This window comes from Phoca vitulina, unplaced genomic scaffold (genome assembly GCF_004348235.1).
Source record: "Phoca vitulina isolate PV1807 unplaced genomic scaffold, GSC_HSeal_1.0 scaffold2, whole genome shotgun sequence".
NCBI classification, from domain to species: Eukaryota; Metazoa; Chordata; class Mammalia; order Carnivora; family Phocidae; genus Phoca; species Phoca vitulina.
In genome coordinates this window covers 68,559,091-68,580,094 of record NW_022589705.1, presented here as the reverse complement: position 1 = coordinate 68,580,094, position 21,004 = coordinate 68,559,091, and the positions used below count along the sequence as shown (strand labels likewise).

General features: G+C 40.7%; 3 protein-coding genes and 1 long non-coding RNA gene across 4 annotated transcripts in view; 3 read left to right on the top strand and 1 right to left on the bottom strand.

Moving 5' to 3' along the window:
- FOXJ3 (forkhead box J3) overlaps nt 1-21,004 on the bottom strand; it is a 190,886-nt gene that overhangs the window by 144,815 nt on the left and 25,067 nt on the right. The gene's annotated exons all lie outside the window — the stretch shown is intronic.
- Nucleotides 1,007-3,658, top strand: LOC116649058. The gene is made up of 3 exons (XR_004302612.1): nt 1,007-1,093; nt 3,338-3,454; nt 3,545-3,658. It is a non-coding gene; the product is annotated as an uncharacterized LOC116649058 (long non-coding RNA).
- LOC116638678 (60S ribosomal protein L39-like) lies at nt 5,572-11,227 on the top strand. The gene is made up of 3 exons (XM_032414781.1): nt 5,572-5,634; nt 5,918-5,939; nt 11,076-11,227. The coding sequence occupies exons 1-3, from the start codon at nt 5,572-5,574 to the stop codon at nt 11,225-11,227; spliced, it is 237 nt and encodes a 78-aa protein (XP_032270672.1).
- Nucleotides 15,410-16,106, top strand: LOC116649051 (peroxiredoxin-1-like). Its single transcript, XM_032431541.1, has one exon. It carries the CDS (start codon nt 15,451-15,453, stop codon nt 16,048-16,050), a length of 600 nt encoding a protein of 199 aa, XP_032287432.1. The 5' UTR covers nt 15,410-15,450; the 3' UTR covers nt 16,051-16,106.

Below are 21,004 nucleotides of genomic sequence, written 5' to 3'. Positions count from 1 at the left end.
CATACTTTTTAATTTAATCCTTAGAGCAAAACTATAAGGTAGTCGTCCCCATTTTATTTATTTGTTTTTCTAAAGATTTTATTCTTTTAAGTAATCCCTACAACCAACATGGGGCTCAAACTCACAACCCCAAGATCAAGCATCACATGCTCTACCTACTGAGCCAGCCAGATACCCCAGTCATGCCCATTTTAAAGAAGAAGAAATAGAGGCTCAATAGTGACAGTGGTAGTCAGGATTTGAACCCAGAACTGCCTGGCTCTAGGCTCATCTTCGAAGACCCTCTAAACCATCAGTTCACATAGATATGAGAATTGTAAACTTCTGGGTGCTAGCCACTGCAAGAGAGTGTATTTACATCCAAGTACTACTTTAGGAACGCTTTCAAACCTTGTTAGAGGGGCGCCTGGGTGGCTCACTCAGTTAAGTGTCTGCCTTCAGCTCAGGTCGTGATCCCGGGGTCCTGGGATCGAGTCCCACATCGGGCTCCCTGCTCAGTGGAGAGTCTGCTTCTCCCTCTGCCCCTCCACCTCCCCCTGCACATGCTCTCTCTCTCAAATAAATAAATAAAATCTTTAAAATTAAAAAAAAAATTAAAAACCTTGTTAGAGACAGTTGGGGTTGGGACCTACACACAAAGTCCCAAAGAATTCTCTTCATTTTTTCTATGGACACACAGTCCAAATAGTTTTTGCTGCAGGAGGGGGGAGGTAGCTGAAAATCTGTTTGTTTTGCAACCAAAAAAAAAAAAAAAAAAAATTAAAAAAAGATCAAGAGACCATTTATGGACCATTTTATTGTTTCCAAACCTTTACTGTGCCTCTCATGGGTAAATCCAGGATGGATTGTGCTTCCCTCACTCCTTTGACAGCAGGCTTGATTATGTGACTTGCATTAGCCAATGAAATATGTGAGTGGCTGAAGGAGCCACTTTCAGATGGAAGCTTTAAGAGTCAGTGTGCTTCACTATGCTTCCGTTTCCTGCTGCCGCGATGACCAGCAGCATTCCGGATAGAAACTAATGGAGCTGCCTGATCCCAGAGTGAAGACAACATGCAGCAAAGCTACAGCTGACCTGGGAAGGACACGAAGCGTAAGTGAGAAAAACAACTTTTGCTTATTGAGTCATTGAAATTTGGGAGTTCCTACCACAGTGTAACAGAGCCTATCCTGACTAATGCAGACTCCTGCTGAATTTTTTCCCTTTGGTGATCCAGATTTCTGGTGTCATCCCCAAGTGTAAAAGGTTGTTTGGGAAGGATGAGAAAATATAGGAAATGGGGCGCCTGGGTGGCGCATTTGGTTAAGCGTCCGCCTTCGGCTCAGTCATGATCCCAGGGTCCTGGGATCGAGCCCCGCATCGGACTCCCTGCTCAGTGTGGAGTCTGCTTCTCCCTCTCCCTCTGCCTGCCGCTCTGCCTGCTTGTGCTCTCTCTCCATGTCTGTCAAATAAATAAATAAATAAATAAATGAAAGAAAAGATAGGAAATGGAATGATTGGGTGTAATGTGGTACAAGGGTTTAAAATAGAAGATTTTTGGAGTGCCTGGGTGGCTCAGTCAGCTAACTGTCTGACTCTTGGTTTCGGCTCAGGTCATGATCTTGCAGTGGTGTGATCGAGCCCCACATCGGGCTCTGCGCTCAGGGCAGAGTCTGCTTCAGGTTCTCTCTCCCTCCCCCCTCTTCCTCTGCTCCCCCTTCTCTAAAATAAATAAATAAAATCTTTAAAATAGAAGGTTTTTTTAAAAGATTTTTATTTTTTTAGGTAATCTCTGCACCCAACATGGGGCTCGAACTCACAACCCCGAGATCAAGAGTAGCATGCTCCACCGATTGAGCCAGCCAGGTATCCCATAAAATAGAAGATTTGAAACTCAGTCTTGATCTACGGGCTTAGATAAGACTTTAGAAGGATAAGATAGGTTCCATAGACTATGTCATGTCCCAGAGGAAGTTACAAAGATTAAAATATGGTCTCTGTACTTGAGACAAGGGCCATTCTCACATTCATTTTTTTTAACAATTTTATTTTTTTACTTAAATTCAATTAATTAACATAGTGTATTATTAGTTTCAGAGGTAGAGTTCAGTGATTCATCAGTCTTACATAATACCCAGTGCTCATTACATCATGGGTCCTGCTTAATGTCCATCACCCAGTTACCCCATCCCCCCACCTTCCTCCTCTCCAGCACCCCTCAGTTTGTTTCCTATGATTAAGAGTCTCTTATAGTTTGTCTCCCTGTCTGATTTCCTCTTGTTTTATTTTTCTTCCCTTCCCTCATAATCCTCTGTTTTGTTTCTTAAATTCCACATGAGTGAGCGTATGATAATTGTCTTTCTCTGATTGGCTTATTTCACTTAGCATAATGCCCTCTAGTTCCATCCATGTTGTTGCAGATGGCAAGCTTTCACTCTTTTTTGATGGCTGAGTAGTATTCCATTGTGTATATATACCACATCTTCTTTATCCATTCATCTGTTGACAGACATTTGGGCTCTTTCCATAGTTTGGCTATTCTCACGTTCATTTTTAAACCTAGCACCCTAGTAGGTGCCTGGCATCCACAAAGCACTCAATATACTTTTTTTTTTTTTTTTTTTAAAGATTTTTATTTATTTATTTGAGACAGAGAGAATGAGAGAGAGAGAGCACATGAGAGGGGGGAGGGTCAGAGGGAGAAGCAGGCTCCCTGCTGAGCAGGGAGCCCGATGCGGGACTCGATCCAGGGACTCCAGGATCATGACCTGAGCCGAAGGCAGTCGCCTAACCAACTGAGCCACCCAGGCGCCCAGCACTCAATATACTTTTATAAAATTTTGTTTAACTAATGCTGTGGAATGATCTGGAATTATAACTCATATTTCTTAACTCTCCACAAAGGCTCTTCCTACATTGTGTATTGCCCACTTGGGTTAAGGGATCTTGGAGGGGAAGGCTACGGTAATATTTTTTTTCCAGTTTTACTGAGAAATAACTTACATACATCACTGTATAGGTTTAAGGTGTATAGCATGATGGTTCGATTTACATATATTGTGAAATTATTACCACAAGAGGTTTAGCTAACATTCATCTTCTCATACAGATATAATAAAGGAAAAAGAGAAAAGAAAAAAAGGAAAAAAATTTCCTTGCGATGAGAACTGTCAGGATTTATTCTTTTAACATCTTTCCTACATATCATACAGCAGTGTTAATTGTAGTCATGTACATGATTTATCTTATAATTAGAAGTTTGTACCTTTGGGCCACCTTCCTCCAATTCCACCCCCACCCCCCGCCTCTGTTAGCAACAAGTCTGATCTTTCTGTATGAGTTTTATTTCATTTTTAGATTCCACACGTAAGTGAGATCATACGGTATCTGTCTTTCTCGGTCTGACTTATTTCACTTACCATGATGCCTTCAAGGTCCAGCCACGTTTTCCCAAAAGCCATGTTTTCCCAAATGGTAAGATTTCCTTGTTTTTTTTTTTTATGCCTGAATAATATTCCATTGTATGTATATATACCACAGCTTCTTTTTTGTTTTTTTCTTAAGTAAGCTCTACAGCTAACGTGGGGCTTGAATCCTTGACCCTGAGATCAAGAGTCACATGCTCTACCGACTGAGCCAGCCGGGCGCTGCCCGTACCACAACTTCTCTGTCCATACATCCATCAGTGGACAGGTAGGTTGTTTCCATGTCCTGGCTGGTGTGAATAATGCTGCTATGAACATGGGGTTGCAGATATCTTTTGAATTCATGTTTTTGTTTTCTTTGGATATATTCCCAGAAGTGTAATTGCTGGATCATATGGTAGTTCTATTTTTAATTTTTTGAGGATTCTCCATACTGTTTTCTATAGTGGCTGTGCCAATTTACATTCCCACCAACAGTGCACAAGGGTTCCCTTTTCTCCACATCCATGCCAGCATTTATCTCTTGCCTTTTTGATGATGGCCATTCTGACCGGTGTGAAGAGATGTGTCATTGTGGTTCTAATTTGCATTTCCCAGATGACTAGTGATGTTAAGCATCTTTTCATTTACCTATTGGCCTTTCATATGTCTTCTTTGGAGAAACGGCTACTCAGGTCCTCTGCCCATTTTTTAATTGGGTTGTGGTTGTTTGCTACTGACTTGTATGAGTTCTTTATATATTTTGGATATTATCCGCTTATCAGATAAACGGTTTGCAAATTTTTTTTTCCTACTCTGGAGGTTTTCTTTTCACTTTGTTGATGGTTTCTTTTGCTGTGCAGAAGCTTCTAGTTTGATGTAGTCTCACTGGTTTATTTGTTGTTTGTGCTTTAGGTGTCATATTTATGGTAATATTATTAGCAAATTTTTATATAATACCTTACAATTTATAGGCATTCCATTTATTTGAAATGCCACAGAAATAAAAAATGTCTAGAGCATTAGCATCTGCGGGGCTGGAGTATCACAGGCATTCAGTAAAGGCACACAAACCTCCCTGAGTAAATTACAAAGAGTAGAAAACCTTGAAGAACCCAGGGGGCTTGACAATGAGAAATCTAGCTTGAAGTGCACTGTGGATCAATTTTTTAATGGGACCAGACTAAGAGAATATGCAGGTGAAGGTCAAACTCAGACAAACAAAGGGGCAGGGCCCTGAGGCATCTCCAAAGAGAACAGAGCAGTAACTGGAAAAACTTTCCTTGGAACGTCCTCGAAGCAAGCATTGAAGAAAGTTCTGAAAATGAATTAGGACTGCCCAAATCTGTGGATCAGTCCTTCAAAACCAGGAAGAGATTCAATCTGTTATTATTACTATTCACTTAAAAAGCTAAGACACTGCAAATATGATATACATCTAATTCTGAAGTATAAGAGTGTCTGGGCATAATTAGAATATTCAAAGGGCTAATGCAAAGCAGAGAAATGAAGAGTTATCCAGTGAACCTATTTGGGTTAACCTTAGCAGATTAACCAAATTGAATAATGTACAAAAAGATTCATTCCTTCTTTCTTTCTTTCTTTTTCTTTTTGTTTCTTTCCTTCCTTCCTTCCTTCCTTCCCTCCTTTCTCTTTTAGAGAAAGTGCAGGGGGGAGGGGCAGAGGGAGAGGGAGAGAGGGAATCCTAAGCAGGCTCCACATGGGGCTTGATCTCACAACCCTGTGATTATGACCTGAGCTGAAATCCAGAGTTGGACACTTAACCCACTGAGCCACCCAGGTGCCCCAAGAGTCTTTATTAATTTTTTTTTTTTTTAAGATTTTATTTATTTGACAGAGAGAGACACAGAGAGAGAGGGAACACAAGCAGGGGGAGTGGGACAGGGAGAAGCAGGCTTCCCGCAGAGCAGGGAGCCCGATGCGGGGCTCGATCCCAGGACCCTGGGATCATGACCTGAGTCGAAGGCAGACACCTAACGACTGAGCTACCCAGGCGCCCCTATTAATTTTTTTTTTTTTTTTACCAGGAGACTACATGGAGGTTTTTTTGGTTAAAAAAAATGACAGAAATCCTTGCAACTGAAATATTTAAATAATGTCTGGGATTTGCTTTTAAATATTCCAGGAAAAAAACGTGTGGGAGATCTATGAAATAAGATTGGCAAAATGTTCATGTCTATTGAAGTTCAGAGGAGGGAACAATGGCTCCCTGTGGAGTGGAAAAAGGAAGTAATAGTTTGCCTTACTAAATCACTATAATGATGCTAATTTGGAGATCATTGTCCCCACTTCACAGGCAAAAAAATTGAGGTCACGTTGCTAGTGAATGACAATGTAAGAACTTGAGGCTCAGTCTTATGACTTTGAAATCTTTCCTTTTGCTAATAACCCACACTGATTGTCTAAATATGTTTTCTCAGATTCTGACATTTTACTGGAAATGGAGAAAAGTTGTTTTTCTGTATAATGGAAACTTATTTATAATTCCTCTATCTTTCACCTTTCATTATAGGTTCTCATCTCCACTTTTTTTGGTGAGTAATCTCTATACCCAACACGGGGCGCAAACTCATGACCCTGAGATCAAAAGTCAGATGCTTTACCAACTGAGCCAGCCAGGCACCCCTCTTATCTCCATTTTGGGCAGTTATTTTGATTACTTCCTGACTCATGAAGTTGTTTTAATCTCATTTAATCTGAATTCATGATCCATCCATTTATGGTTGATTCCCACCATTCAGCACAGAATGAATATGGAATTTTTTTTTAAAGATTTTATTTACTTGAGAGAAAGAGAGAGGGCATGAATGTGTAGGGGGGTGCACAGAGGGAGAGGGAGAAGCAGACTCCTGATTCGGTGTGGGGCTCAATCCCAGGACCCTGGGATCATGACCTGAGCCGAAGGCAGACACTTAACCGACTGAGCCACCCAGGCGCCCTGGAATGTTTTTTGTTTGTTTTTGCAAAGATTCTCAAAGCAAGAGAGAGATGCCACAATGCCTGCGTGCACATGCATATACACACATAAACACAAAGTTTATGTTTAAGTACTTAAGTACAGTTTTTCCTTTTCACTACTTAGCAGTTAATTTGTGGCCTGCTATGCCCACTTCCTCTATCCAATTGCTTTTTCTTCCATGTTAAGTAGAGTCAAGCTTAACCCTTCTAGTGGGGTTTGTTGTTCCTTGCTACATGAAATACATTTGTCATCCTTGTGCCTGTAAATTGCATCTGGATTTGATCTGTTTCTGAAATGAAATTTACTAGAAATGCTGCTGTGATGACTCTCCATTCATTCAGTAAACATTTATTAAATGCTGACTCAGGCTGGGTCCTGTGCTCAGGGTTTGTAGTACAAAGATAAAAACAATAGCTAGGGGGCAGTACAGCATAATAGTGATTACGTGACTATGTGGTAGTGATAAGTAAGCACTAGTGATAAGTGAGTAGGGACTCCCTTGCCTGGGGTAAAATCCCAGCCCTGCCACTCAGTAGCGCAATGACTTAGATTGGGCAAATGGCTTAATCTCTCTGCGCCTCAATTTCTTCACCTGTAAATGGGTATAATAACAGCACCTACTGCATAGCTATGTTATGAGTTAACTGAAACCATGCACTTGTAGAGAGTTTAACACGGTGCTTAGATCCTAAGAAGTGTTATAAATGTGAGCTCTTCCTATTCCTCTGTAGGGTTCATAGAGGAAGGAGAGTGGAAGAAGAAAGTTGATCAGAGTGGGGGTGGATTTTAAGGTTTTTATTTAAATTCCACTTAATTAACATACAGTGTAATATTATTTCAGATGTACAGTATAGTGATTCAACACTTCCATACATCACCTGGTGCTACTCACAACAACTGCACTCCTTAATCCCCATTACCTATTTCCCCCATTCCCCCTGCCCACCTCCCCTCTGGTAGCCAGTTTCTTCTCTATAGTTAAGAGTCTGTTTCTCGGTTTGTCTCTCTCCCTTTTCTATTTCCTTTGCTTACATGTTTTGTTTCTTAAATTCCACATATGAGTGAAATCATGTGGTATTTATTTTTCTCTGACTGACTTATTTCACTTAGCATAATACTCTCTAGCTCCATCTGTGCTGTTGCAAATGGTAAGATTTCATTCTTTTTGATGGCTGAGTAATATTCCATTGTACATATATACCACATCTTCTTTATTCATTCACCAATCAGTGCACACTTGGGTTGTTTCCAGAATTTGGCTGTTGTAAATAATGCTGCTATAAACATTGGGGTGCATGTATCCCTTTGAATTAGTATTTTTGTATTCTTTGGGTAAATACCTTGTAGTGCAATTGCTAGATCATAGGATAGTTCTATTTTTAACTTTTTGAGGAACCTCCATACTGTTTTGCAGAGTGGCTGCACCAGCTTGCATTCCCATCAACAGTGCAAGAGGGTTCCCCTTTCTCCACATTCTCGCCAATACCTGTTGTTTCTTGTGTTGTTAATTCTAGCCATTCTGGCAAGTGTGAAGTGATATCTCATTGTAATTTTGATTTGCATTTCCCTGATGCTGAGTGATGTCGAGCATCTTTTCATGAGTCTATTGGCTATCTGTATGTCTTCTTTGGAAAAATGTCTATTCATGTCTTCTGCCCATTTTTTAATTGGATTATTCATTTTTGGGGTTTGAATTTTATAAGTTCTTTATATATTTTGGATACTAACCCTTTATTGGGTACGTCATTTGCAAATATCTGCTTCCATTCTGTAGGTTGCCTTTTAGTTTTGTTGATTGTTTCCTTCACTGTGAGAAACTTTTTATTTTGATGAAGTCCCAATAGTTTATTTTTGATTTTGTTTCCCATGCCTCAGGAGACATATCTGGAGGGGTGCCTGGCCAGATCAGTTGGTGGAGTGTGCAACTCTTGATTTCAGGGTTATGAGTTCGAGCCCCATGTTGGGTGTAGAGATTACTTAAAAATAAAATCTTAAAAAAAAAAGAGAGAAACCTATCTAGAAAGAATTGCTATAGCTGATGTCAAAGAAGTTACTGCCTATGTTCTCTTCTAGGATTTTTATGGTTTCAGATCTCACATTTAGGTCTTTAATCCATTTTGAATTTATTTTGGGGTATCGTGTAAGAAACTGGTTAAAATGTCTATACTACCCAAAGCAATCCACACATTTAATGCAAACCCTATCAAAATACCAACAGCATCTTTTACAGAGCTAGAACAAGCAATCCTAAAACTTGTATGGAATCACAAAATACCCCAAATAGCCAAAGTAACCTCAAAAAAGAAAAAGCTGCTAGAAGAAGCAATCCTAAAACTTGTATGGAACCACAAAAGACCCCAAATAGCCAAAGCAACCTTGAAAAAGAAAAAGCTGGAGGCATCACAATTCTGGATTTCAAGTTATATTACAAAGCTGTAATGATCAAAACAGTATGGAATTGGCACAAAAATAGACAGATCAATGGAACAGAATAGAAAACCCAGAAATGAACCCATAATTACATGGTCAATTAATCTCCAACAAAGCAGGAAAGACTATCCAAGGAGAAAGAGAATAACTCTTCAACAAATGGTGCTGGGAAAACTGGACAACAACATGGCTGTGGATGTTTTAAGAAAAGTGTGCAGACACAGAAACATTTGAGATCAGCCTTGAAGGATTAATTCAAGTTTACTGGGGCAAGGGAGGCAGGAGGGTGATTCCAAGTATAAAGGCCTGGACCTAGTGGTCCAGGCTGTACATATTTGAAGGGCCTTCCTTCTCCTGAGCTCCTTAGGAGCTAGGGGTATGGGTGCTAGATCAGATGACCCTGTTTGGCAACTGTATCACAGGTCAACTCCTTCCTCTACATATTCCTCTTGACTTCACTCCTCCACTAGAACTGATCACAAAAGCACACTTCACCACCAAAAAACTTCTTGCCCACAAACTCCCTATCAGAGTCTGTTTTTTCAAGGAATTTAACCTACAACATCATGAATGATACTAATTGTAATTTGAAATAGAAAAAATATTATTTGTGTGCACAATGTAGAAGCCTCACTATGGAGAGCCAGCTAGGGGAGATACACATTAATTTATTCATTAAACCAACGTGATGCAGTTATCCAACACTGTAGTAAGGAATATTCTGTACTTCTTCACATCTAAGCATCTTTGCTGTGCATACAGTCTTGGATAAATGGACTTATTGTTTTATTTTTTTTTAAGATTGATTGATTATAGAGAGAGGAGAGAGAGCACACGCAGGAGGGGCACAGGGAGAGAGAATCTCAAGCAGACTCCACACTGAGCATGGAGCCCATCACAGGGCTCAATCTCACCACCCCGAAATCACAACCTGAGCCAAAACCAAGAGTCAGATGCCCAACCAGCTGTGCCACCCAGATGCCCCTGGACTTACTGTTTTAAATACGATTCCTTAATCTCTTCAAACTATTTTCTATGGAAAACTTCAAACCAATGCAAATAGGCAAATAATACACTGAACCCTCCCCATCATCCAGCTTCGACAGTAATCATGTAGTAGCCAACCTTGTTTCATCTAGATCACTACTCTCACCCTCACATTGCCCCTTCTGTGATATTTTAAAGCAAATTCCAGATACCATGCTTCATCAATACACACATATCTTAAAAGTGAATCTCCAAAAGATAAGAACTGCTATTTTGACACATCATAACATTATCTTATCTAAAAATTAATGGGAATTTCTGAAGTCAGAAAATAAATATATGAAGACATATATTAAGACAGATCTTTGGGATGCCTGGGTGGCTCAGTCGGTTAAGCGTCTGCCTTCTGCTCAGGTCATGATCCCAGGGTCCTGGGATCAAGCCCCGCATCAGACTCCTTGCTCCGTGAGGAGCCTGCTTCTCCCTCTGCCTGCCACTCTCCCTGCTTGTGCACCCACTCTCTGTCAAATAAATAAATAAAATCTTAAAAAAAAGAGAGAGAGAGAGAGAGATCTTTGGTCCATCCTGTCTGTGTTTATATTTCCAATCCCCTTAAGAATTTCTTAACATTTTGTTTGAATCAAGGCTCAAGTAATATCCACAAATGGAAATTGGATGATCTGTCCCTTAAATCTTTTTTAATTTATAAGTTCCTTCTCCCTCTTTTTTCCTTGCAATGTGTTTGTTGAAGGAACTGCACTATTTTTCCTGTAGTGTTTCTCCCAATCTGGATCTTGCTGATTGCTTCCCTGTGGTGGTTGTTTAGCCTGTGCCCTGCCCTCTGCATCTTCAGTAAATCAGGAGTTGGGTCTAGAGGCTGAATTAGATATTCATGTGTAACTTTTTTTTTTTTGTCACAACTACTTCACTGGTAGTATGTTCTTCTATCAAGGAGGCACAAAATATCTGGTTATCTCTCCTTTTTCTTTTCTTTTTTTTTTTTAAGATTTTTTATTTATTTATTTGACAGAGAGAGGCACAGTGAGAGAGGGAACACAAGCAGAGGGGGTGGGAGAGGGAGAAACAGGCTTCCTGACTGAGCCAAAGGCAGACACCTAAGGACTGAGCCACCCAGACACCCCCTCCTCTCCTTTTTCTAATGAATAACCTAAAAAGATTTTCTCCGAAGAAGTTAAAATCAGCATAACTGGGACTGCAAGTTAAGAATTGCAGCTGAGCTTTCCCCCTTTTTGCCGCCATCTTGGTGTGTGTGGCTGACTGTTCTCCGTCACATTTTCTCACAAGACTTTCGGAATCAAGGGATTCCTGGCCAAGAAACAAAAGCAGAATCATCCCATTCCCCAGTGGATTCGTATGAAAACTGGTAATAAAATCAGGTACAACTCCAAGAGGAGGCACTGGAGAAGAACCAAGCTGGGTCTGTAAGGCATCACACATCATGAGATGCCACACCTAATAAGCACACATTTTTAAGCTGCATGAAGATCATGTGTTCCTATCCTATCACTCTGTAAACATCCCTCCTACCTGGCCATGTTTTATCAGGGAAATGATTTTTCTCTGTTACTATGCCTCTGAACCAGGTTGGTTCAGTAATAAGTGTGAGACCTTTCGGCTGAAAAAAAAAAAAGAATTGCAGCTGAGGTGTAGTTGGGCCATCACAGGACAACTGATCTTTAAGGACCTGGAAGATTAAATCTAGTCCTACTGTTACCCTATCATCTATCATCATTGTCTTATTATTCACCAGGTTTTACTAAGTGCTAATCATGGTATCCAGGACTGGGCTGGGCGTCATGTTGTAATAATTAGAACTATTTATTGAGTCCCTGCTGCAGGCCAGCTACTTTATTTAGGTTATCTGTAATCATCACAGCAACCCTGCAATGCAAGTTTTATTATCCCCATTTTGGAGAAGAAAACTAGATTTCAAGAAGATAAAATGACTTTCCTAAGGCCACGCAATTGGCAAATGGCAGAAGCAGAGGTGGTATATAAATGCAGATCTGTCTGGCCCAAAGGTCTCCTTTTTCCACTAACCCCCAGTCCTTTGAAAACCCACTGAATTATAAGAATGATCCCTGCCTTCAACAGGATTATATCTATGTAGGAGAAAGAGATAAATTGCTAAAACAATTAAAGACTATCAGATAAGAAAACACTATATAGAACATGAACAATGAAACTGTGTGCAGTTTGCAAGCAGTGATTGCTATAAATGAACAGGAAGGAGGAGGGGGGCCATCAGTGTTGATTGAAGTTCCTGGGGGAGGTTTCATCAAGCAATGCAGGAATTATTGCAAATATAAAAGCTTTACCAATGAGCAAAGGGTCCTTTGCACAAGCATCTTCTCCCTTGGGATCCATGTCACATTGACACAAAGATTTTGTCACCATGGCAACTGGTCATTGGACCAATGAAATAATCAGTTGTCATGGTAACATGATCTCCATCTTACTCCCACCAGGCACCTGTTCCAAATCATCACATCCTCCAACAACCTCATGCCACCTCAGTGCTCCTTTCTTTTTTCCCTAGTCACCCTGTTACCCCAGCCACCTATGTTTGAGCCCCTAAATATATGACTAGATGTATATATGAGACTATTAAAGGGAGAGCAAAGGAAAGTGACTTTGTAGTATAGAGCTTCAGTACAGATGGGGGAAACCCTCTAAAATGAAAGAGTTGAATGAGCCAGAGCACTGAAGAAAAAGAGCATGTGATGCTTCCCACCCCTCACCCCCCATGTTTCCCTAAGTAAAATTCCTTTAGATTTTGAAGCATTGCACTTCCTGATTCTCCTCCTATTTCTATTCATTCACTGGGTCCTTTTCCTCCTCCTGTCTCCTAAATGCAGGTATCTCTCAAGGCTCCATCCTTTGTGTCTGTTCTTTCTCTAAACAGCACTGCCCAATAGAGTAGCCACCAACCACATGATGGTTATAGAGCCCTTGAAATTCATTATAGATATACTGAACTGAAAAGCGCTATAAGTGTAAAACGCATACCAGATTTTAGAGACTTCATACCAAAAAGAGACTATAAAATATCTCATTAATACTTTTTATAGTAATTATATGTTGAAACAATAATAATTAGGATATGTTGAGTACAACCAAGTATGCCATTAAAATTTAATTTTATCTGTTCCTTTTTAATGTATTTAACATGGTTACTGAAAAATTTAAATTGCAAATGTGGCTCACATTCATGGTTTGTGCTATATTTCTATTGCACAACACTGCTCTAAATTTTCTCTTTCAAGCCATCTCACCCATGCTTTAGGGGTCAAGTGTCTCCTCTATGAGATGATTCTAGGATCCCAAATCCCAGTGTCTTTTCTGAGATCCAAACCCACATTTCCAATGGCCAGAAATTCTGGCTCTTTCACAAATAACAACCAGCTCCTTAGCTTTGCAAGAACAAAGCCATGAGCTTTCCTTCAAAACCTGTTCTTTCTCCTGATTAACTTTATTAAACTTTTGTGTTATTTTCTTACTGCTACTGTAACAAATTACCACAAACTTGGTGGCTTAAAATAACACAGATTTACTATCTTATAGTTCTGTAGGTCTGAAGTCTGAAATGGGACCCACTGGGCTAAAATTAAGTTGTCTCCAGGCTGGATTTTCCTCTGGAGGCTCTAGGAGAGAATCCATTTTCCTTACCTTTTCCAGCCTCTAGAGGCTGCGTCATTCTTTGGCTCCTGACGCCCTTCCATCTTCCAAGCCAACAATGACAGGTCAAGTCTTTCTCAGGCTGTATCCCTCTGGCACTAACTCTCCGGCTTCCCTCTTTCACTTCTTAGCTCTCTTGAGATTACCTTGGGCCCATCAGGATAATCCAGGATAATCTCCTCATTTAAAGGTCAGCTGATTAGCAAATTTATTTCCACATCCAATCTTAGTTCTCCCTTGCCATGTAACATAACATATTCACGGTTCCAGGGGTTAGGGTGTGGACCTTTCATCTGAAAGGGCTGGACAGAGAGGAAGAATCTGTGTGCAAGGCTAACAAGAAAAGAAATGGTAATCAGGGCTCTCCTTGCTTTCAAGGCAACCACTGACAGATAGGAAGCAATGAAAGGCGCTAGCTGGTATGAACATCAACGGTCTAACACCTTTCTTAGTTTACTGCATAATCTACCTCCTCTAAGACTCCTTTCCTGATCACTCCTTTTCCCCAGTTACACCTCCCCTCCATGACAGTTTTTGTACATCCTAGACATCTGTCTTACTCTTTTTGTATCATGATTATGTCTGTATGCACTTGGTCTTAACCTCTCTACTAGGTTGGAAAATATTTTGTGAACAGGAACTATTTGGTTTCTGTTTGCTTGTTTGTTTTTTGTTTTGTCTTTATTATTAAGTAAACTCTACACCCAACGTGGGACTTAATCTCACGACCCCAAGATCAAAAGCCGCACGCTACCGACTGAGCCAGCCAGGCACCCCAGGAACTATTTGTTTCACCTTTGTTTTTAACCATGATGGCCTAACATGATACTTAATGTCATTTCCCAGTAACTATTTCTTGAATTTAGTTGAATGGAGACAACTTACGTCGACTTATAAAGCATGTGCTTTGTCACCACAACCAGATTTCCTTAAACAGTGAACACTTTTTATTTATTTATTTTTTTATTTTTAAAGATTTTATTTATTCATTTGAGAGAGAGAGAGTGTACAAGCATGGGGCACGGTAGGCAGAGGGAGAGGAAGAAGCAGGCTCCCTGCTAAGCAAGGAGCCTGATACAGGGCTCGATCCTAGGATCCTGGCGTCATGACCTGAGCCGAAGGCAGACACTTAACCAACTGAGTCACCAGGCACCAAGTGAACACTTTTTAAATTGACTTCCACTTAACTGATACTCTCCATTCTGTTTTAAAAGAATCATCAGTGCGGGGTACCTGGCGGGCTCAGTTGGTGGAGCACGTAACTCTTGATCTCAGAGTTGTAAATTCGAGCCCCATGTTGGGTATAGAGATTACTTAAAAATAAAATCTTAAAAAAAAAAAAAAGAACCATCAGTGTAATCCTTGTAGGTAATGGGCTGCTGTGCATGTGAGTTTTATGCTCATCCAGGGTCAGCTGTATTTGATTTCATAACCTATTGATGCCAGGTGTACTTAAATTATAAAACCGACTATCTCAGTTGGTTAAGCGTCTGCCTTGTGAACAGATTAAAGGAGAAAACCTGACCATTCCAATAAATACAAAAAAAAATCAACAAAATTTAATACTCATTCACGATTTCTTTCTTTTTATTTTTTAAGATTTATTTATTTATTTATTTATTTGACAGAGAGAGACACAGCGAGAGAGGGAACACAAGCAGGGGGAGTGGGAGAGGGAGAAGCAGGCTTCCTGCTGAGCAGGGAGCCCGATGCGGGGCTCGATCCCAGGACCCTGGGACCATGACCTGAACCAAAGGCAGACACTTAATGACTGAGCCGCCCAGGCACCCCTCATTCATGATTTCTAAAAATCTTTAAAACTGAGATCAGAAGCCATTGTTGTTATTTACAAATATCGTGATTGATTACATACAAAAACCCTAGATAATCCACAGAATAGAATCTATTAAAACTGGTCTTCTTCCTGCCTTGTCTTCGGCGTTTTTGTTCTCAGAGCCGCTGATAGCACGATGTCTTCAGGAAATGCCAAAATTGGGCATCCTGCCCCCAACTTCAAAGCCACGGCTGTTATGCCAGATGGCCAGTTCAAAGACCTCAGCCTATCTGACTACAAAGGAAAAGACATTGTGTTCTTCTTTTACCCTCTTGACTTCACCTTTGTGTGCCCCACTGAAATCATTGCTTTCAGTGACAGGGCAGAAGAATTTAAGAAACTCAACTGTCAAGTGATTGATGCTTCTGTGGATTCTCATTTCTGTCACCTGGCATGGATCAACACACCCAAGAAACAAGGAGGACTGGGACCCATGAACATTCCCTTGGTATCAGACCCCAAGCATACCAATGCTCAGGACTATGGAGTCTTAAAGGCTGATGAAGGCATCTCGTTCAGGGCCCTCTTTATCGTTGATGATAAAGGTATCCTTAGGCAGATCACGGTAAATGACCTTCCTGTCGGCCGCTCTGTGGATGAGACTCTGCGACTGGTTCAGGCCTTCCAGTTTACTGACAAGCGTGGGAAAGTGTGCCCAGCTGGCTGGAAGCCTGGCAGTGATACCATCAAGCCTGATGTCCAGAAGAGCAAAGAATATTTCTCTAAGCAGAAGTGAGCGCCGGGTCATTTTAGGGCTGGGCTGCAGTGGGTGGCCATGAAAACAAAATCTCTTTTGTACTATTGTCATGCTTAGAACATAAGACTTTAGACTCTGTGGAGATGTGGTATGGAGACAGGACAGGCCTTTCCTGCAGGGGTTGGGGAGCCAGCCTTTCTTCCTCTGGAGAGAAGGGCCTGAGCTGTTATGGGGCAGGCCAACTGTTATGTACAGTAGTAGGGCATCAGTTTTTGTCTTTTGTTGTTTCTATTAAACTTGAACTGAGGAAGAAAAAAGAATCTACTAAAACTAATAAGGGAGTTTAGCAAACGTGCTGTATTCAGGATCAATACAGAGAAATCAGTAGCCTTTCAACATCAGTAAATAATCAGAACTTGTGGTAAGAACAAAGATCCCATTTACAATAAGGAAAAAAATAAGATTAGTAGGAATCAATCTGACAAAAAGTGTCATTGTGAAGAAAATTACAAAATTGAAGAATACCTGTACATACACACAGAGAGAGAGCTGAATAAATGGAGAGATCTACCAGGTTCATGAATTGGAAGATTTAATGACATAAACATGTAAGTTCTTCCCAAATTAGTTCATAAATCCAATATAATTTTAAATGAAATCCAAATATGACTATTTGTGAAACTAAACAGACTGGTCTTAAAATTCATATAGGAGAGAAAAAGGATAGGACAGTTTTGAAGATGAGAACAAAATAGACCATCACTCCAGCTACCAACTTACTTTAACGTTACAGTTAACACGGTGTGATCCTGGCTTGAGGATAGACATGTTGGTGGATAGAATAGAAAAGAGACTCTGGAAAGAGGTCTGTGAATATATGCAGACTGGATATATTCAACAGTGGCATTATAATGGCGGGGGGTGGATGGGTAGAGAATGAACTATTCAATTATAAGGAAATTGGTTGTAAAGAATTCAAATAATATACCTGGACCCACCTGCCCCTGGAAGCCCCAGAAGCTATTGATGTTTCTTCCTGTACTACTTCTAGTTGTCTCAATCTCACCATAGAGTGAGAACCTGGCTTTGGTGTGGCTTCCATTGCTCCCAACACAGCAGAAGTGGTTCTGGTGCCCAGGTCCCACCTTACCAAACTCATGCCTCTTCCATCACTGTCAGGCTCAGATAAAGCATCAGGCTCCATACAACAGTGCTGGAGACTGGTTTGCCCACTGGCTACACAGAGAAAATGTGTAACTCAACCCGGAAGTGAGTAAAATTCCAGTGGAGTAAACTTCAACCAAGAACAGGGAGGAGAAAAGAGGATCCGGCAGATAAATTGTTTGCCCTTCTTCCTCTCTCTGATGGACTATTCGGAGGTGTGGTGCATACACAGAACATGTCGGAAAGATGTCCTAGGTGACCCAGGCTGGATTTCCTTGGGATGCTATGGCCAGCTTGGCAACATATCAACTGATACTTGTTTTCTTTTCTTCTACTCTCCATTTCCCTTCTCCTTAACTCTTACTGCCTTGGGATTACTCCTCTCAATACTTCAGCAAGAGGTGGTGCCTTGGGTTCTATTTTTCAGAGAACCTGGGGTAAGATGGTTGTGTATACAGAAAAAAAGAAAGCTAGGTCCCTACCCCCCACACCATACTGAAAACCATATCAACGTGGAATAAAGACCTAAACATTAGAAATAAAGCTTAACACATTTTGAAGAGAATGTTAGGAGAACCTTTTTCTCAGAATAAGCAAGTATTTCTTAAAACCTAAAAGCACAAACAATGACAGAAAAGATTGATAAATGTGATTACCTATAATTTAGAAACATTTATTCAACAGAAGATGACATGAACAGGGGTGCCTGGCTGGCTCAGTTGGAGGACTGTGCGATTCTTGATCTCGGGGTCATGAGTTCAAGCCCCATGTTGGGTGCAGAGATTTATTTAAAAATCTTTTAAAAAAAGAAAAGATGACATGAACAAAGATAAATTACAAGCTGCAATCTGGGAAAGATATTTGCAATTCATTTAATCGACTAGGCTAGGTATCCAGAATTTAACAAAAATTTCTACAAGTCAAGAATAAAAGATAACAGAGAAGTGAGCAAAGGACAGAAACAAGCAATTCCTAGAAGACTTCTGGATTGCCAATAAACATATGAAGAGATAAGGAACCTCATTATCAAACTAAAATCACTTGAGATACCATTCCACACCTATCTAACTGGGAAAAAACTTGAAGGAATGATAGGGTGAGTGTTGGGTATGGAGCAATGAACTCTCACACACTGCTAGAAAGAGCATCAACTGCTACAACCATGTTAGAAAATAATTTGATGATATACTTGTAAAGATATGCATGCCCTTTGACTCCCAAATTCAATTTTTCTTTTTTTTTTTTTTAAGATTTTATTTATTTGTCAGAGAGAGAGAGAGATAGGCAGAGGGAGAAGCAGGCTCCCCACTAAGCAAGGAGCCTGATGTGGGACTTGATCCCAGGACCCTGGGATCATGACCTGAGCCAAAGGCAGACACTTAACCAAGTGAGCCCCCAGGCGTCCCTATATTGTCTACACTACAGAAACTCCCACATATATCTACAAGGAGATTTATGAAGGAATGATCGCTGCGGTGTTGTTTGTAATGGAAAAAAATGGAAATAAATGTTCAACAAGAGAAAAAAACAAGTTTTGAAATATTTACAAAATACTATGAATTGAATGCAAATGTATTCACTAGAGCTCTATATAGCAACAAGGATTAACTGTAAACACAGAATGATGAGAGAAAAAAATCAAGTTGCAGAATCATGTGTGCATGGGACACCATTTACATATAGAGTCCAAATATGTCAAACAAAGCCATATACTTATTGGCACACATATGTAATAAGTATAAAAACACATATGGGGTGTTGCCTGGGTGGTGCAGCCGGTTGAGTGTCCAGCTCTTGCTTTCAGCTCAGGTCCTGATCTCAGGGTCATCTCAGCCCTGCGTCTGGCTCCATGCTCTGCAGGGAGTCCGCTATGGATTCCCACTTTCCCTCTCCCTCTGCCCCTCTCCCCCTCAAATAAAGGAACAAACAAACAAACGCATATGAGTAAGGTAGGGAGGCGAGAATTCTACCACTGAACCACCAATGCGCATATGAGTAAGGTAAATGCTGAGTTTGGGATAGCTGTCCTGGATGCGGAGGGTGGAATAGAAATGAAATCAGTGTGGAGTGTGTGCAGCAGGTTTCAACTCTATCTGTAATGTTTATTCCTTTTTGAAAACTCTGAAGCAACTTTAGCAAAATGTTAGCATTCATACAGCTCAATGTGGGTACAAGTGTTCCTTCTGTTTTTCTCCTTGTATGTTTGCAACATTTCATTAAGTTTTTTTTTTTCTAAACTGAGTGGAATGCTTTGAAAAGATCCAGTAAAAGCTGAGTCACAGAAAAACAGAAAAACACAAAAATTACCATTGAAATAAGTGTGGGCAAAACAATTGTAAAAAGTTGGGTAAATAATTCTAAGCACAGTAATTTCAAGTCCTGACACAGATTTCCTTCTCAGGTGTGTTGAAGTTCTTGCTCCACTTTAAAGAAACCCAAAGTGGGGCGCCTGGCTGGCTCAGTTGGTGTAGCACGTGACTCTGGACCTCAGGGTCCTGAGTTCAAGCCCCATGTTGGGCGTGGAGCTACTTTAAAAAAAAAAAGAAAGAAAGAAACCCAAAATGGAAATCATCAAAATGTATATTGTGGGTGTAAGTTGCTCAAGAAAGATAATGCAGAGCTCCAGAGGACTCATTCTCAACCTTGCCTTACATCAAACATTGGTGTGTGAATGTATATAAATATGCTTGATGTCAAAATGAAATATTAAAAGTAAGTATAGGTCCCATTCTTTTTTTTTTTTTTTTTTTAAAGATTTTATTTATTTATTTGAGAGAGAGAGAGAGAATGAGAGACAGAGAGCATGAGAGGGAGGAGGGTCAGAGGGAGAAGCAGACTCCCTGCCGAGCAGGGAGCCCGATGCGGGACTCGATCCCGGGACTCCAGGATCATGACCTGAGCCGAAGGCAGTCGCTTAACCAACTGAGCCACCCAGGCGCCCCAAGTATAGGTCCCATTCTGTGATTTCTTTCTTTAACAGAATTATTCAATTTCTGGTCCTGATCTGTTGGATAAGAAGACTTCTTCAGTAATCATTCCGAGGTCTATTAACACATATTAAAGGCCTCCATGCTTTGCATCGAACTAGGTACAGATGGCTCCCTGAAGGAGTGAGTGAACCAAGGAGGTGAGGGTGCAAGCATTCTGGGCAGAGGATAAAATGGGAGCAAATTCAGCGAAACATGGACAGGAAATAGAGCATGGATTTCTTCTCCTGGAATGTGTAGGAGCAGGAAAGAAGTTGAAATAAGGTTATGGTAAGACCGAAGAAAGAGGCACTTGAGTTTTGTCTTAATCTCAATTTTAGCATACCGTAGTTTCCAAATTAAATGCATTTTACTCATCATATTTTTTCTTTATTCATCATATTTTAAGTTGTCATGTCAGAGAGTGCTCATCTGCAGTTTCTAAAGCGCTTCGGAAAAAGCCTGTGTTGGGACACGTGGGTGGCTCAGTTGGTTGAGTGTCTGCCTTTGTCTTGGGTCGTGATCCCAGGGTCCTGGGATGGAGTCCCGTGTCGGGCTCCTTGCTCAGTGGGGAGCCTGCTTCTCCCTCTCCTTCTGCCTGCCGCTTCCCCTGCTTGTGCCCGCTCTCTCTTTCTGACAAATAAATAAATAAAATCTTTTTTAAAAAAAGAAAAAGGAGGGGCGCCTGGGTGGCTCAGTTGGTTAAGCGACTGCCTTTGGCTCAGGTCATGAACCTGGAGTCCCAGGATCGAGTCCCGCATCAGGACTGCTTCTCCCTCTGCTTCTCCCGCTCACCCTCCCCCCTCTCAAGTGCTCTCTCTCTCTCATTCTCTCTCTCTCAAATAAATAAACAAAATCTTAAA

Bases quoted from the DNA above. Each gene is read 5' to 3' on its own strand.
- LOC116649051 (XM_032431541.1), top strand. From the start codon at position 15,451: ATGTCTTCAGGAAATGCCAAAATTGGGCATCCTGCCCCCAACTTCAAA.
- LOC116638678 (XM_032414781.1), top strand. From the start codon at position 5,572: ATGTTCATGTCTATTGAAGTTCAGAGGAGGGAACAATGGCTCCCTGTG. The intron at 5,635-5,917 runs GTAATAGTTTGC...CTTTCATTATAG, and splicing joins CTGTGGAGTGGAAAAAGGAA to GTTCTCATCTCCACTTTTTT. The intron at 5,940-11,075 runs GTGAGTAATCTC...TCTCCGTCACAT, and splicing joins TCTCATCTCCACTTTTTTTG to TTTCTCACAAGACTTTCGGA.